This window comes from Phocoena sinus, chromosome 10, assembly GCF_008692025.1.
Source record: "Phocoena sinus isolate mPhoSin1 chromosome 10, mPhoSin1.pri, whole genome shotgun sequence".
In the NCBI taxonomy this organism is placed as follows: Eukaryota; Metazoa; Chordata; class Mammalia; order Artiodactyla; family Phocoenidae; genus Phocoena; species Phocoena sinus.
Window position 1 is genome coordinate 58827725 of NC_045772.1, and position 16844 is coordinate 58844568.

Genomic DNA, 16844 nt, shown 5'->3' on the forward strand with positions numbered 1-16844 from the left:
CCATCAGAGGCCACAAGGGTGCCAGTGGGTAGGCACCCCACTCATCATAATTCTACCCCCTTTAACAAATGGTATTCACCACCACACCACGAAGGCCCCTCCATGCACAACTGTTCTGGGGTCCAGCCTCTAGTCATTTCTTTAATCTCCTGAGAGGGCAGCTCCCTCCTCCTCTCCATCATCACCCTGATACAAACCGAACTAACACCTTTCCAATTATTGGGCTTTACAGCCCACGCTGCCTGGGGGGAGGTTCGCACACACCATCCCATGATCCCTGTTCAAGTCAGTCTTTTCTCAGTGTCTGAATGGTCTGGATTCAGGGTGTGGTGCCGGGCAGGGCAGGGCCTCACTCAGCACAGGAGGGGCAGAGGGCAATGTAGCTGGGCACCCAGGGCTGTGGGCAGGGCATCTTCACAGAGTGAAAGGGGAACAACTGTTAGACCAGCTTTGTGTGAGTCCTTCCAACAACTGGCCCGGCATCTGGGAGATGTCTCACCATGGCGTGTGTCGCCCCCATTCCCTTCTTGTCCCCTCTCCTTGCCTCTGAGATCAGACACCCCCGCTGTTCTCCTGAACACCTTTCTGGCCCAGGGAACCACTTCACCAGGAGAGACCTTATTCTCGTTTGCCTTCCCCTTCTAATCCTAGAGAGGCTGAGAGGGACTTAGTCTTTCAGGAGTGAATTCTGGGAGCTGAGCCAGAGGAGGAGACCAGGCTCAGAGGCTAAGCCAGCTGCCCAAGATCACACAGCTGGTTGGCAGCAGAGCTGGGTTTTGAAGCCACTTGTGTCTTGATTCCATGTTTATTCCCTATGTAAGAATCTCCAGTAGCTCAGGAAGACCCGGGTCCCACACTTGAGCAGAAAAAGTAAAGAAATCAGCCCTTAACCATGAGACCTGAGATATAAGTGTTCCAATGTGTGTGAGCGGGGGTGGTGGCGGGGGAGAGGAGAGGTGGGCAGGAGGAAACAGGGAGGAGTGGGGAACCAGGAAAAGGTGGCTGGGAAAAGTAGTCTCATCCTCAAGGCGTTGTTTTGGAAATGCAATGATGTCTATTAGAAATGAATTAAGTGTACTAAAAAAAAACATGCAAATTAAGGCCAGAATCAATAATAGTCACTAAAGAGGGTGAACAGGAAAATCCTGAGGACTCCATGCCAGAGAGCCTGGAGACTGGTTGGCCAACCAACATTGTGTGTGTTCTTAAGTCCCCCTGTCTCAACACTAGCCAGACTCGAGTTTCACCCCAGCCTGCCTGTGTCTGTCCCCTGCAAAGCCATGTGGCTGTACCTGGCGGTCCTCGTGGGCCTGTACTACCTCCTGCGCTGGTACCGGGAGAGGCAGGTGGTGAGCCACCTCCAGGACTAGTTCGTCTTCATCAGGCGGTGTGCCTCGGGCTTTGGGAACCCACTGGCCAGGCAGCTGGACCTGCGAGGCTTGAGGGTCCTGGATGCATGTCTGACGGTGCAGGGGGCGGAGCAGCTGAAGGGCCAGACGTCAGACAGGCTGGAGACAGTGATCCTGGACGTCACCAAGACTGAGAGCGTCGCTGCGGCCACCAAGTGGGTAAAGGAACATGCGAGGGACAGAGGTACCACCCATATTTCTCAAGTCTGATTCCTCTCTGTGAAGTAGAGACCCCTTGACAGCTGCCTGGGGAGATTCCCAAGGTGTTTTCCAGGACTTGAAGTCCTCCCTGTGTTCTTCTCCTCATCCAGCTTACCAGCAAAGCCTCTTCCATCCCACCTCCACCTCCCAACCTTGAGACTCTGCAGTTTGGGGGAGAGTTTTCCCTGATGAGAATGTGTCCTTGCAGACTTCCTGTCTGTTGTCCCCTCCTCCCTCAGCAGGAGGTCTGGGTTCCTTGATGCTGAGTGACCAGGGTGATCGGGGTGCACTTTTTGGAGGACGGGTGGAGATGGGCACTCTGGCTGGAAGGCTGCATGGGGGGCTGGGGAGGAGCGCTGGAGCTGAGCTGAGTTCTCAGCACTTGATCACGTTCTTGCTGGTGACCCCTAGTCATCCGACTTGTGTTTAAATGTCACGCATTTTTCAGATGTCGACAACTGAGTTGTCAGGACTTGTCTAAGGAAGGTCAGAAAACTACTATGGGATCACTTTCTCTTTTTCTTTTTCTTTTTTTGTTTTTGTTTACTACAGTTCTGTCTTTTTTTATTGGTGAGGGAAAGAACATTAATTTCTTTTATCTTAGTATAAATATAAAACATGATCATTGTGGAAACGGAAAAGTACAGGGATGAAAACCAAACTCATCCAAAATCTCACCACCCAGAGATAAGTACTGATAATATTTTGACGTACATGGTATTATATTTTGCATATAGTGGTATCTTGATACTTATTAAAAGAAGTTAATAAATTTTACAATATAATAGAAAAATTTCAAAGACGTAATTTTTAATAATGGAATATTGTATCCTTTAGAATAACATTACTTACTAAGGCAGTACATCATGATATAATATGTAATGGTTTCCTAGATTTTATTCATTGTGTTGAACGTAAATGACGTCTTGGTAAAATTTATTTACCAAATTTTCTATTCTATAACCATGCATATTTTTGTTTGTTTGTTTGGTTTTTTGGTTTGTTTGGTTTTGCCTTAAAAAAATTCTTTTTACAATTTTTAAAGGTTACATTCCATTTACAGTTATTACAAAATATTGGCTACATATCTCATGTTGTACAATAATATAACCCTGTATGTTGATTGGGTCTTTGGTGTCAAATATGGTGGGAGAATATACATTCCTACAAGGGCAGACTTGGTACAGAGCAGGGGAGGGACTAACTCTGTGTATTAATAATTCCAACACCCTGCACCCAACTCCCCTGACCCTGCTTTACTGCTCTGAGTTCTGTTAGTTGGTTAAGTCTTGAAATTCTTGGTACACGTCTCTGAGTCTTGCGGAGAGGTTTCCAGGAAGCTGGATGACCTGTGAGTAGAGGGGCTTAGGGCCAGAGTGGCCTCCTTGGGTGGGAGGAGAGGGTGGGTTTTTCTGGGACAAAGTGTAAATTCCGATTTGGGGGAGGGTGGTTAATAGTGGCAGCCCCGCCTTCCCCTGAAAGCCTACCCCATGGAATTCCCCAGATTCCTGCTGGAACATTGCTCAGTATTGATGCAGGTATTTCAAAGCCAGGCCCTAGAGGTCAATACCAGGCCTGTCAACACATTCTCCCAAACCTGGGATTTCAGGTCTGTTTTACCCAGCCAATCTCCACCCAGATATTACTCATCTTTTTGTTTTTGTCTTTTATCCATTGTCTTTTAATCCTCTCTTCCCCTCCCTTCCTCATGTTCTATCTGTGTGTCTCTCTTTCTTTCATACTAGCTGTTGGGCACTCAGTCCTGCAGCTGTCAGAAAATCTGAAAATATAGGTGAATATTGATAACGTCTGGAAGGACAACATGGACTGTGAAAACCCAAAACTTCACCCTCCGAGTTCCAGACTCTGGACCCACTAGATTTCTTCAACCTCAGTCCCTGCCTTCATCCAATCTGGGGTGCTTGCCCCTTGTCACCAGGCAGTGGGCTGGGCGTGAAGACTGAGTCAGGAGGGTGGTGCACCTTCTGTCCTCCAACCGCTTACAGGGTCTGGTCTCCCCGAACCCGCAGGCAGCATGTTGGTCTCTGTTCCAGCCGTTCCCCCTGCAGCCTCTCTCCTAAAGTCCTCACTGGGTGGAAGGTGACTTGGAACCACAGCTGGGTCCTCACTTATGGGCCCAGCACAGTGTTGCCCTCTCGCCCTCACAGTTCCCAGGAGTCTGGGGCCTGGTGAATAAAGCCGACATCTCCATGCCCACCGCACCCAGTGAGTGGCTGACCGAACAGAACTTCATGAAGATACTGGACGTGAACCTGTTGGGGGTGATCGAGGTGACCCTGAGTCTGCTGCCCCTAGTGCGGAAGGCGAGGGGCCGTGACGTCAATATCTCCAGTGTTGGGCCGGGTGTCTCTCTTTGGTGGGAGCTTCTCCATGTCCAAGTACAGTGCTGAGGCCTTCTCAGACCCCCTCAGTTATTGGCCTGGGATGGATGCACTTCCTCTGTCCTGCTTCTGTGCTCTGGGGAAGCCTTTTACAGGGGTTTGCTATCACCAGAGAATTAGAGGCCCTTCCTTCCAGGTCCCTCTCTCCTGCTCTGTGTAGGTCTTTCACTGGGAAGCACCCTTTTATCTTTTGGGTGTCCAGGTGGGTGTGAGGCCTAAGGAGTTTGATTCAACATATTCCTGCCTTGCGTGAGGGTCCACAGTCACCAAGTGTCAGAGGCAGAATTGGACCTGATATTATTTGTCTGTGCAGCCCTTCCATGTACTCAACTGCTGTGGTATTTAGGTTCTGGGATCTCTGTGGGGAGTGTACCCCATGAAGCCATTTATCCAGGGAGCTACTTAATCATGTCTGTGGGAGAGACTCCACGGGCTGCAGGGAGAGGGTGCTTTTAATTGTGTGGAGCTGTGTCCACAGGCAAGGTGATGTTCCTTAGAGGAACGATGTCCAGGGGGCTACCCGGGTGGAAGAGGGGAGAGAAGGGACTGAGGAGTATGGGAAAGGTAAATTGTGCCTAGTTTGGTGTTTGATTAGAGGTGAGGGGAAGAAGAGGAGATAGCATTTAAGTGGTACCTTGCCTCATAATTGGTAGAATTTAGTGCTAAGAATTATAAGTTTGTAAAATATTTGGAAATATATTCAAATTTTACACAGAAGTAATGCCATCATCATAACATTTCTTCTCCTGGATTCTATACTTTACAACTCTCCAGAGGTTTCCAGTTACCCAACACAGTTTAATTTGGTGACTTTGTTTTTTGGTGCATTTTTGTGTTTTGTTTTGCAAGACCTCTGAAGTCCTTGCCCCTCTCCCTGTCTCCCTTGCAGGAGAGAGCTCTCTACTTTGGGGTGAAAATAATTATGATCAAGCCTGGTCAAGATCGCTATGTCCAGTCCTGAGGTGCTTTCTTGAAGTTTCCATGCTGCATAGGATCGGGCCATCCCAGAGGTCAAGGTACTCTATGGGGAGACATTCCTGGCCTTAGATGAGTGAGCTGTGGACCTTGGGGAGTGAAGCAAACTCTTGTCTGGAAGCCTGGGTCCATCATTAGCACCTCTTCCAGTCTCAGGTCCATCCTCCAGGCTCTGACTCACCCACACAATGGGAACAAGAGCTCCATCCCCACGGTCTCGTGTGGTCAACTTGTAACATAAGGAAAGTATCCAGGCTTGGTAGACCTGGGGACCAGTGTCTCATCGGAACCCCGTGTTATCTGGAGAGAAAACAATGGAAGATACCCGTACTCACGGCAAGTTGATTTTCAGGTGCGTATATTTCTAGTGTTTGTAGAGACCTTCAGTTTATGCGGTGCACATATTCTCAGGAATAGAGCAAGAGGGGGTGTAGTCTGGAGTGTGACCCTGGGGTAAGAGGTGGCACACACTGCTTGAATGATTTGTAACAAGATTTGGCAGGACCAAGAATTTTTTAGAAACTTTTTCCTGAAGTTGATCTAAAAGTGGGAGGGTTGGGAAGTGAGGATATATTTGTATGGCGTCTCCTTCTGGAGTCATGAAGTCAACTGAAATACTGAAGCCAAGTTGATCTGAGAATATCTCCTCATGTGGGACTGCATGGAACATGCCCTGACGCCTGCCACCCCCAGATCCAATACTTACCTGGCTGTGATGGCATGGTCATCTATCTCCCCATGAGCTACTTGCCCGCCTTCCTGATTGATTCCATGATCTACTGGAGATCCCCAAGGCCTGCTAAGGCCCTGAAACCATCAACTTGAAAAAAAAAAAAAACCCACAATGTAAGAGCTGTGAGTTGAGTTGGTTTAGTGTCTTCCTGAGTACTATGGCCCAGGGTGCAGTCTCTCAGATACCTCTGAGGACCTGCCCCGAAGAGGCAGAAGGAGAAACCAGCAACTATGTGATTTTGGTTGAGGGGTTGTGCAATCAAGCATACATCTAGGTAGAAGGTTACTCCTAGTCACAAGGAACAGATAACTCAGTTAATTATTTTAGTGCTTTCTTAAGTATGGAAAGATGCAAGATTCCAGGGTCATAAAGAATCTCTCCAGAAGTATTTCTATCTAAGGGCCTGTGTGCTATTTTCCCAGAGCAGAGTTCCTCATCCTGATCTTTGTTCTGAATTCCTTTCAAGGTATATTGTAGGTCAGCAATGTGGTGACTAATGACTTAATCCTTGTAGAACCGGATGATGAGTGACGTTCCTTGTTTTTTATAACCAAAGACTGGGGTGCATGGTAGGGGGGAGTTGGGGACTGTGTGGGGAGGGGATGCATCAGAAGGAGGGAAATAAAGTGGAGAGAGGGGTTCTCATGTCACCGGGGACACCCATTCCACCTCAGTCCCCATCTTCTCCTCAGGCTTCTCTTGGGACATTACTTAGGATTCTGGGGATATTAGGAAGAAGGGAACAAGTTTTGTGGCTGAGGAACAGGGGTCAATAGCTCACGTCTGTGTCCTGTTCTTTGAGTGGCCTCTCAGTGCCTCATGTTCCACATGCAGCTGTGAAAAATCCACACTTTGGGGAGGGTGTGAGCAGCTGACAGGGTCTCGGCCCCCCACCCTCTGCCCCTGTCCACCTCTTCTGGGTGTGCCTTGGCCCTGGCCAGTCTCCCCCTCCCACGGGATAAAAGTGGTCTGGGGGAGGTAAAGGTTCCTCCCCTCCAAAGATACCTGTAGACAGGGGTGTGTGTGGAGGGTGACCACCAGCCTGACACATCAGCCTAGGTGCCAACTCGGCAGACCTTGGCTGGAAAGGGCCGTCCTCAGTAGGGGTCCTGACAGAGGACACAGAAACCAATTTTTGTTTTGTCTTGAAACCATGCATTTCCATTGATTATATTTTCCTGAAAATAAAAGTTGAAAAGTTTACGCAGGCCCAGTGATTGGGACCGATGCCTTGGGCAGCAGGGGGTGTGTGCCTACGAGAGGAAGAGTCAGGTGACCTCACAGAGGAGAAGGGGTGAGTGGGGTGACCTGAGGAGGGATTTGAAGAGGGAAGTGAGGTCATCCCTTCATCCACAGAAGTGAGGGGCTAATGTGTCTTTCTGGGGCTTATCAAGTGATCTGGGTTCCCAGGGTTAGACACAGGATGGACAAACAAGGAGAGGTGTCTAAGGGACAGGCAGGGCCCAGACCCTTCCCTGGGGACATCTAGTCTCTCTCTCACCAGAAACCTCTCTCTGTGGTCCTCCCTCTGTCCCTTCCTTTATAGTCACCACCGTCCATCCTCTGCCAACCTCCGGGTCCCCTGGTCCAGATCCCCTCCCCCAACCCTCCAGTGGAGGAGAATGGGGGCCACTTCTGGACCCCGGTCTTATGTTTTCTGCTAATTTTTACTGAGCACCTACTGTGTGCAGGACAGGAATTCCCTTGATGTCCCAGTGCTTCCTGAGACCCCGACTCTTTATGTGTCCACTCTTCTCATGATGGTCTGAGTATGGACTCAGTGGAGAAGGCATCTGTTCAAAGTCACAGATTTCTGGGCTGAGTACAAATTGGAGTGGGAGGGACCTCTCCAAGTGTCAACTAGAAAACCTGAACTTTTTTCTCCTTTTGTTCAAAGTCAAGGGTATGGAGTCTTTAGGGGAACCTTATGTTATAGAAGAGTATCACCATTTTTTTTTTTTTTTTTTTTTTTTGCTGTACGCGGGCCTCTCACTGTTGTGGCCTCTCCTGTTGCAGAGCACAGGCTCTGGACGCGCAGGCTCAGCGGACATGGCTCACGGGCCCAGCTGCTCCGCAACATGTGGGATCTTCCCAGACCGGGGCACGAACCCGTGTCCCCTGCATCAGCAGGCGGACTCTCAACCACTGCGCCACCAGGGAAGCCCAGTATCACCGTTTTTGAGCAGAGAGTGAGTTCAAAAGTTGCAGGGCCACTGAAACTCAAGACTGTGGTGAGCGCTTGGTGTCAGACAGGGGACTGCTGAAGAGACAAAGATGGCTAGGAGTTTCCTCAAGGATCTCTGAGTACTTCAAGGCTGTCATGTCAGCCCCTCAAGGTCTATCATGTCTACCTCTTAAATACAAAGCTAGAGCTTCATACTTGATCTGAAGACCCCAGATTTTCGTATTTTTATTTATACACACAGAGAGAAACACACAGAGCCAGATTCCAAACAAACTGAAATCAAATAACACATCATTGATTCACTTTACGCCTTGGAGGTATGTGTTCAGGAGGTTTGGACTCACCTCCAGGAATCCTCTCCAGAATGTCAGAGAACTTGTGAGATTACAACCCCTGGCCCTGGGCTTCCCTGGTGGCGCAGTGGTTGAGAGTCCGCCTGCCAATGCAGGGGACATGGGTTCGTGCCCCTGTCCGGGAAGACCCCACATGCCGCGGAGCGGCTGGGCCCGTGAGCCATGGCCACTGAGCCTGCACATCTGGAGCCTGTGCTCCGCGAGGGGAGAGGCCACAACAGTGAAAGGCCTGCGTACGGCAAAAAAAACACACACACAAAAAACAAAACCCTGGCCCTCCTTGCTGGCCCTACACGGGGGTGGGGAGGCAAGGGTTACACTGAGATGGGTTCCATGGCCCACAGTGTGGACTGTGACTCAAGGGCCCCACTTCAGACAAGATGGAACAACAAATGCATTGAAAAAGAAGTGCAATGCACACCAGCCCATGTCCTCAGCCTAGACCCTCAGCAGAACCCCATTTCTCCTCATTCCAGGCTGCCTTCCTTGGAGAGGGAGCCAGGTCTTGTCTGATGGACCTGTGCAGGGGCTGAAACCCATGCCATGAGGATCCAGGGGAGTGTCACAAGGAAGCTGCTCTCACTCTTTCCCTCGGCTATCCTGGCCCTTTGTGAGTCGCATAGGGTCAGTGACTCCCCACCTGCAACCCTCATCCCCTCTGAGCACTAGATCTTCAACACCTGAAGGCCCTGGTCTGTTTCTACATTTTTGTGTCTCCACTCCAGACAGTGGAACTGCGTACGTGTAGAGATGGAAACAAGCTTGCACAGTTAGCCCTTACTCTCTCTACCCCTTCCAGCTCCCCCAGTTGTTACCTACACCTCCCCCTGTTCAGAGGACTTGTCCTGGGTGGAGAAGAGGGAGTGGGGGGGAGATGGCCTTACACTTGACAGTGGTCCCCACGGAGATGCTGTTGGGCTACGCCGGGGGGTGTGTGCGTCAGCTCCAGCTCACATGAGGGTCATAGGTGTTGTCCTGGAATCTGGCCCAACTGCCCTTCCCAGGACATAAGCTGCAGAGATCTTTGTCAGTGAGTCTCCCTGACAGCGTAGCCTCTGAAGGATTTCTTCTTCTTGCCCCTGCAGCTCCCAGGTGAGTGAGTGTCACCCCAGGCTCCTTTCTCTTACTGCTCTCTCCTGACCTTCCTGTGGTTGTTCCCACCTGGAATGTAGTCTGAAGCTCCGGAGACCCCCACAAGCCATCATATTACTTTCAGGATTCACAAAAGGGAAGCAGATGGCATGATGGCTGGGACATGTCTTCTGCATGGCCCCATGAGAGTTTATGGTTGAAGGAATTCGTGGTCACTGAGGAAAAAACCCTCTTGTTTCTTCCAAGTAAAGAAACCACTACCTTCTCCCTTAGCAGGGTTTCTATTTGCCTAGGATTTGCATGTCACCCCAGCTTCCTGACAGTTTCCAGGGCACCATCCTTCATCCTTGCCTTCTTCATCCTCACCCTTTGGGAAGCCTCTGTAGGAGGGTCCTGGTGGTCACGCAGGAAGCAGGCACAGGCTGGTTTCTGCAAGACGAGCCTTTCTATTACTGCTGCCAACTCCCACCTGAGGGACAAACACTTTCAGGACTACAGTCAGCTCCCTGCACTTGACAGTTACCACTAAAGGCTGAATCTGTGCCCCTGTCTGTCTTTGTTGGCTGCTGGGGTGGTTCCAGGGGCATTTGAGCCTCTGTTTGCTTGGGGAAGCCTCTCCTTCCCTCCCAGTGCCTCTCGTATTTCCTTACTTACCAGTCGGAGCTGTAGTAAATGTGGACGGTCAGGAGATGCCCTGCGCACTGAACCAGGCTCCTTCTGTCCCTGTCCCACTCACCAGCTCTGTGCCCCTGATGGGTCCACCCCCGTTACTGAATGTGAAAGTCCCTGCATGCACAGCTGTTCTGGGGTCCAGCCTCTGGTCATTTCTTTAATCTCCTGAGGGGGCAGCTCCCTCCTCTTCTCCATCATCACCCTGATACAACTGACCTGATTCTTTCCAATTATTGGGCTTTACAGCACTCCCTGATCAGAGGAGGTTCGCACACCCCATCCCATGATCCCTGTTCAAATCAGTCTTTTCTCAGTGTCTGAATGGTCTGGATTCGGGGTGTGGTGCCGGGCAGGGCAGGGCCTCACTCAGCACAGGAGGGGCAGAGGGCAATGTAGCCGGGCACCCAGGGCTGTGGGCAGGGCATCTTCACAGAGTGAAAGGGGAACAACTGTTAGACCAGCTTTGTGTGAGTCCTTCCAGCATCTGGGAGACGTCTCACCATTGCATGTGTCGCCCCCATTCCCTTCTTTTTTTTTTTTTTTTTTTTTTTTTGCTGTACGTTGGCCTCTCACTGTTGTGGCCTCTCCCGCTGTGGAGCACAAGCTCCGGACGCACAGGCTCAGCGGCCATGGCTCATGGGCCCAGCCGCTCCGCGGCATGTGGGTTCTTCCCAGACCAGGGCACGAACCTGTGTCCCCTGCATCGGCAGGCGGACTCTCAACCACTGCGCCACCAGGGAAGCCCTCCCCATTCCCTTCTTGTCCCCTCTCCTTGCCTCTGAGATCAGACACCCCCGCTGTTCTCCTGAACACCTTTCTGGCCCAGGGAACCACTTCACCAGGAGAGACCTTATTCTTGTTTGCCTTCCCCTTCTAATCCTAGAGAGGCTGAGAGGGACTTAGTCTTTCAGGAGTGAATTCTGGGAGCTGAGCCAGAGGAGGAGACCAGGCTCAGAGGCTAAGCCAGCTGCCCAAGGTCACACAGCTTGTTGGCAGCAGAGCTGGGTTTTGAAGCCACTTGTGTCTTGATTCCACGTGTATTCCCCTTGTAAGAATCTCCAGTAGGTTAGGGAGACCCCAGTCCCAGGCTGAGCAGGAAAAAGGGAAGAAGATAGTTGTGAACCATGAAACCTGGGATATAAGGGTTACAATGTTTGGGGGTGGAGTGGAGAGGGGAGAGGTGGGTAGAGGGAAACAGGGAGGAGTGGGTGCACCAGGAAGAGGTGGCTGGAAAAGTATTGTCATCCTTAAGAAGTTGTGTTGGAAACGCAATGACATGTATTAGAAATGCTATGAGCGTACCAAATAGCATGCATTTGGGGTTAGAATCAATAATACTCAGCAAAGAGGGTGAACAGGAAAATCTTGAGGACTCCATGCCAGAGAGCCTGGAGGTTGGTTGGCCAACCAACATTGCGTGTGTTCTTAAGTCCTCCTGTCTCAACGCTAGCCAGACTCGAGTTTCACCCCAGCCTGCCTGTGTCTGTCCCCTGCAAAGCCATGTGGCTGTACCTGGCGGTCCTCGTGGGCCTGTACTACCTCCTGCGCTGGTACCGGGAGAGGCAGGTGGTGAGCCACCTCCAGGACAAGTTCGTCTTCATCACGGGCTGTGACTCGGGCTTCGGGAACCTGCTGGCCAGGCAGCTGGACCTGCGAGGCTTGAAGGTGCTGGCTACATGTCTGACGGAGCAGGGGGCCGAGCAGCTGAACAGCCAGACATCAGACAGGTTGGAGACAGTGATCCTGGACGTCACCAAGACTGAGAGCATCGCTGCGGCCGCCGAGTGGGTGAAGGAGCATGTCGGGGACAGAGGTACCACCCAGATTTCTTTTTTCTGTTTATTTCTTCTCTCTGTGTGAAGGGGAGACCCATTGACAGCTGCCTGGGGAGATTCCCAAGGTGTTTTCCAGGACTTGAAGTCCTCCCTGTGTTCTTCTCCTCATCCAGCTTACCAGCAAAGCCTCTTCCATCCCACCTCCACCTCCCAACCTTGAGGCTCTGCAGTTTGGGGGAGAGTTTTCCCTGATGAGAATGTGTCCTTGCAGACTTTCTGTCTGGTGTCCCTTCCTCCCTCAGCAGGAGGTCTGGGTTCCTTGATGCTGAGTGACCAGGGTGATCGGGGTGCACTTTTTGGAGGACGGGTGGAGATGGGCACTCTGGCTGGAAGGCTGCATGGGTGGCTGGAGAGCAGCGCTGGAGCTGGGCTGTGTTCTCAGCACTTGATCATGTTCTTCCTGGTGACCCGTAGTCGTCCTACTTGGGTTTAAATGTCACCAATTTTCAGATGACAACATTGAGCTGTTAGGACTTGTCTAAGGAAGGTCAGAAAACTACTTAAGCGTTACTTTTTCTCTCTCTCTGTTTTCTGTTTTTCTTCTTTTCTTTTCCTTCTTTGTTTTTTTTTTTTTTAATTACTACAGTTGTGCCTTTGTTTTGCAGGGGAAGGAGAGAACTTGTATTTCTTTCATCTAAGTATACTTTAAAACATGATCATTGTGGAAACTCAGAAAATTGCAGGGATTAAAACCAAACACTCAAAATCTCACCACCAGAGATCAGTACTGATAATATTTTGACATACATAGTATTATATTTTGCACATATTATTATCATTTTCTTTCCACTAAAGAAAGATGTACCGATTTACAACATAATAAAAATTTCTTCCAAAAATTAATAAATTATGATTGAGAATATACTACCCTTTAGAATAGCATTACTTACTAAAAAGTACCTCATGGTATGATACATAATTATTTCCTACCTTTTATTCATCATATTCAACAGAAATGATATCTTGGCAAACTTCTTTCTACCCAGTTCCCTACACTAGAACTGCATAGGTTGATCGTGCCTTTGATGACAATGGTTGGAGAATATTCTTCCTACAAGGCACACGTGTTACTGAGTAGGGGAGGAACTCAACTCTCTGAGTGGATACTTCTGGCAGCCCTACCCCATCCCTCAATAGCCTGCTCCTGCCACCCTGAGGCCTATGGTTACCAAGTCTTTAAAACCTTGGGATTGTGTCTTTGATACTTGCAGAGAGGTCTCCATTAAGTTGGGTGAATCTGCACCAAGGAGATGGGGCTAGAGTGGACTCCTGTGTGGGTGGCAGGAGAAGATGGAATTTTCTGGGGTAGGGGGTGAACTCTGTGTTCTGGGGGTGATGGGTAAACAGAGGCAGCCCTTCCTCCCCCTGAAAGCCTACCCCCATGGAATTCCCCAGATTCCTGCAGGAACATTGCTCAGTGTTTTAAGGCCAGGCCCTAGAGGTCAATGCCAGGCCTGTCAACATGTTTTCCCAAACCTGGGATTTCAGGTCTGTTTTACCCAGCCAATCTCCACCCAGATATTACTCATCTTTTTTTGTCTTTTATCCACTGTCTCTTTTATTCCTCTCTTCCCCTCCCTTCCTTATTGTCTCTCTATATTTCCCTCATACTAGCTAGTTGTTGAGCACTCAGTCCTGCAGCTGTCAGAAAATCTGAAAATGTAGGTGAATATTGATAACGTCTGCAAGGACAACATGGACTGTGAAAACTCAAAACTTCACCCTCCGAGTTCCAGACTATGGACCCACTAGATTTCCTCAGCCTCAGTCCCTGCCTTCATCCAATCTGGGGTGCTTGCCCCTTGTCACCAGGCAGTGGGCTGGGCATGAAGACTGAGTCAGGAGGGTGGTGCACCTTCTGTCCTCCAACCGCTTACAGGGTCTGGTCTCCCCAAACCTGCAGGCAGCATGTTGGTCTCTGTTCCAGCCGTTCCCCCTGCAGCCTGTCTCCTAAAGTCCTCACTGGGTGGAAGGTGACTTGGAACCTCGGCTGGGTCCTCACTCATGGGCCCAGCATGGTGTTGCCCTCTCGCCCTCACTGTTCCCAGGACTCTGGGGCCTGGTGAATAATGCCGGCATTTGCACTCCCATGGCACCCAACGAGTGGCTGACCAAACAGGACTTCGTAAAGATGCTCGACGTGAACCTGCTGGGGATGATTGAGGTGACCCTGAGTCTGCTGCCCCTAGTGAGGAAGGCGAGGGGCCGTGTGGTCAACGTCTCCAGCGTCATGGGCCGCGTGTCCCTCTTTGGTGGAGGCTACTGCATGTCCAAATACGGCGTGGAGGCTTTCTCAGACTCCCTCAGGTAATGGCCTGGAATGGAGGCCCTTCCTCTGTCCTCCTGCTTCTATGCTTCTGGGGGTGCCTTCTACAGGGGTTTTCTTTCTTTAGAGACCTAATGGCCCTTCCTTCTAGATCCCTCTCCCTTGCTCTGTGTAGGTCTTTCACTGGGAAGCACCCTTTTATCTTTTGGGTGTTCAGGTGGGTGTGAGGCCTAATATGATTCAACATATTCCTGCCTTGCGTGAGGGTCCACAGTCACCAAAGTGTCGGAGGCAGAACTGGACCTGATATTATTTGTCTGTGCAGCCCTTCCATGTGCTCAAATGCTGCGGTATTTAGGTTTTGGGAGCCCTGTGGGGAGTGTACCCCATGAAGCCATTAATCCAGAGAGCTACTTAATCAAATCAGTGTGGAGACTCCACGGGCTGCAGGGAGAGGGTGGCTCTGATGTGGGGGATCTGATACCGTGGGCAGAGAGATGCTCCCTAGAGGACAGGTGGCCAGGGGGTTAGCAGGGTAGGAGAGGGGAGAGAGGGGACTGGGGAGTATGGGAACGATAAAACGTGCAAAGTGTGGTGATTGATTGGAGGTGAGAGGAATAGGAGGAGATAACATTTAAAGGATGCCTTGTAGCACAACTGGTAGGATTTAGAGCTGTTAGGCACAGGTATGTAAAGTAATTGGAAAAATATTCACACTCTATACAGAAGCAATACCATCACCCTGAGTTTTCTCCCCCCGGCTTCTGTACCTCACAACCTCTGAGAAATTCCAGTGTATCCCACCCCGATCCTATGCTGGTGTCTTACTGCTCTTTCATGTTTTGTTTTGCAAGAGGACCTCTGAAGTCCTTGCCCCTCTGCCTGTCTCCCTTGCAGGAGGGAGCTCTCCTACTTCGGAGTGAAGGTGGCGATGATTGAGCCTGGTTACTTCATGACCAATATGACCAGCCCTGAGGTGTTTAATGGAAGCCTCCAGGCATCATGGGATCAGGCCAGCCCAGAGATCAAGGAACTCTATGGAGAGAAGTTCGTGGCTGACTGTGAGTGAGACCTTGGGGACAGAAGCAAACCCTTGTCTGGTAGCCTGGGTCCATCCTCCAGTCTCAGGTCCATCCTCCAGGTTCTGAGTCCCCCACATAGTGGGGACATGAACTCCATCCCCAGGGTCCTGTGTGGTCAATTGGTGACCCAAGGAAAGGATTCAGGCTTCATAGACCTGGGGACCAGTTTCTCTTCCGAAACTCTTTTAATTTGGGAAGGAAACTGAAGCCAGAGAGGGAAGACACCCGTGGAATCACGGTAAGCTGGTGTTAGAACCAGCTTTTTTCAGGTGCCTCAGTTTCTAGTGTTTGCAAAGACCTCCAGTTTATGTAGTGCACATATTCCCAGGAATAGATCCAGAGGGGGCTTGGTGTGGATAGAGATCCTGGGGTAAGCGTTAGGACACACTCCAATGAAATCCATGGATTTGATTTGGAGTATGATTTTGGAAGAGAAAGGACTTTTTAGAAACTGTCATGTTGATCTGAAAGTGGGAGCATTGGGAAATGAGAATATTTTGGATGGTGTCTCCTTCTGGACAGTCATGAAGACATCTAATTTATTGAAGCCATCATGGTCTGGGAATCTGTCCTTGATGACCAACTGCATGGAGCATGCCCTGACCTCCTGCCACCCCCGCACCCGGTACTCCGCTGGCTGGGACGCCAAGTTCTTCTACCTCCCCGTGAGCTACATGCCCACCTTCCTGGTGGATCTCATGATGTACTGGGGTGCCCCACGGCCTGCTAAGGCCCTGTAACCCAAGACTGGGGTGCATGGTGGGGGGAGCTGGGGACAGTGTGGGGAGGGGATGCATCAGGGAGAGGGAAATAGAGTGGCGAAAGGGGTTCTCATGTCACCGGGGACACCCATCCCACCTCAGTCCCCAGGCTTCTCTTGAGACATTACTTAGTTCTCTGGGGATATTAGGAAGAAAGGAACAAGTCTTATGGCTGAGGAACAGGGCTCATTATCTCACATCTGTGTCCTGTTCCTTGAATGGCCTCTCAGTGCCTTATGGCCCACATGCAGCTGTGAAAAACCCGCACTTTGGGGAGGGTGTGAGCAGCTAGGAGTTTTCAGTCCCCCCTGCTCTGCCTCTGTCCACCTGTTCAGATGTATCTTTCCCATGTCCAGTCTCCCTCTCCCCCAGCATAGAAATGGACAGGGGAGATAAAGGCCCCTCTTGCCTGAAGGTATGTGTTGACAGTGGAGGGTGACTACCAGCCTGACTCATGAGCCTAGTTGCCAGCTCAGTAGACCTTGGCTGGAATGCGATCCTGTCAGAGAACAAAGAAACCGGGTTTTGATCTATCTTGGAAACAAGAATTTCCATTGATTATTTTTTCCTAAAAATGATAGTTGAAAAGTTCACCTGCTTGAATGCATGCTAGAGCTTCATGCTTAATCTGAAGACTCCTGTTTTTCAAATTATTATTTATACACGTAAACACTCACATACACACACAGACACCGAGCCAGTCACACCAAACAAACTGAAATCAAATAAAGTATCATTGATTCACTTTATGCCTTGGGGGTATGTGTTCAGGAGGTTTGGACTCAGCCCCAGGAATTCTCTCCAGAATGTCAGAGAGCTTGTGAGATTGCAAAGCCCTGGTCCTCCTTGCTGGTCTTACAGGGGGGTGCAGGGCTGCA

General features: G+C 50.3%; 1 protein-coding gene and 1 pseudogene across 2 annotated transcripts; both read left to right on the top strand.

The window, feature by feature from the left end:
* The first annotated feature begins 1280 nt into the window (after positions 1-1280).
* On the top strand, positions 1281-4973 carry LOC116761167 (annotated as a pseudogene).
* LOC116760598 (retinol dehydrogenase 16-like) lies at positions 4892-15945 on the top strand. Of its 2 annotated transcripts, XM_032645693.1 has the most exons (6): positions 5018-5028; positions 5138-5339; positions 11473-11835; positions 13906-14164; positions 15021-15184; positions 15728-15945. In XM_032645693.1, the coding sequence occupies exons 3-6, from the start codon at positions 11523-11525 to the stop codon at positions 15943-15945; spliced, it is 954 nt and encodes a 317-aa protein (XP_032501584.1). In that variant the 5' UTR covers positions 5018-5028; positions 5138-5339; positions 11473-11522. The 2 variants fall into 2 exon arrangements, with proteins under 2 accessions (XP_032501583.1, XP_032501584.1); XM_032645692.1 differs by having other exon boundaries at positions 4892-5339.
* Positions 15946-16844: the final 899 nt, after the last annotated feature.

What these genes read in the sequence shown, in the direction of transcription:
- LOC116760598 (XM_032645692.1), top strand. Translation starts at nt 11,523, where the DNA reads ATGTGGCTGTACCTGGCGGTCCTCGTGGGCCTGTACTACCTCCTGCGC. An exon ending in GGAGCATGTCGGGGACAGAG is followed by an intron (nt 11,836 to 13,905) that starts GTACCACCCAGA and finishes CACTGTTCCCAG; the next exon opens with GACTCTGGGGCCTGGTGAAT. An exon ending in GCTTTCTCAGACTCCCTCAG is followed by an intron (nt 14,165 to 15,020) that starts GTAATGGCCTGG and finishes TCTCCCTTGCAG; the next exon opens with GAGGGAGCTCTCCTACTTCG.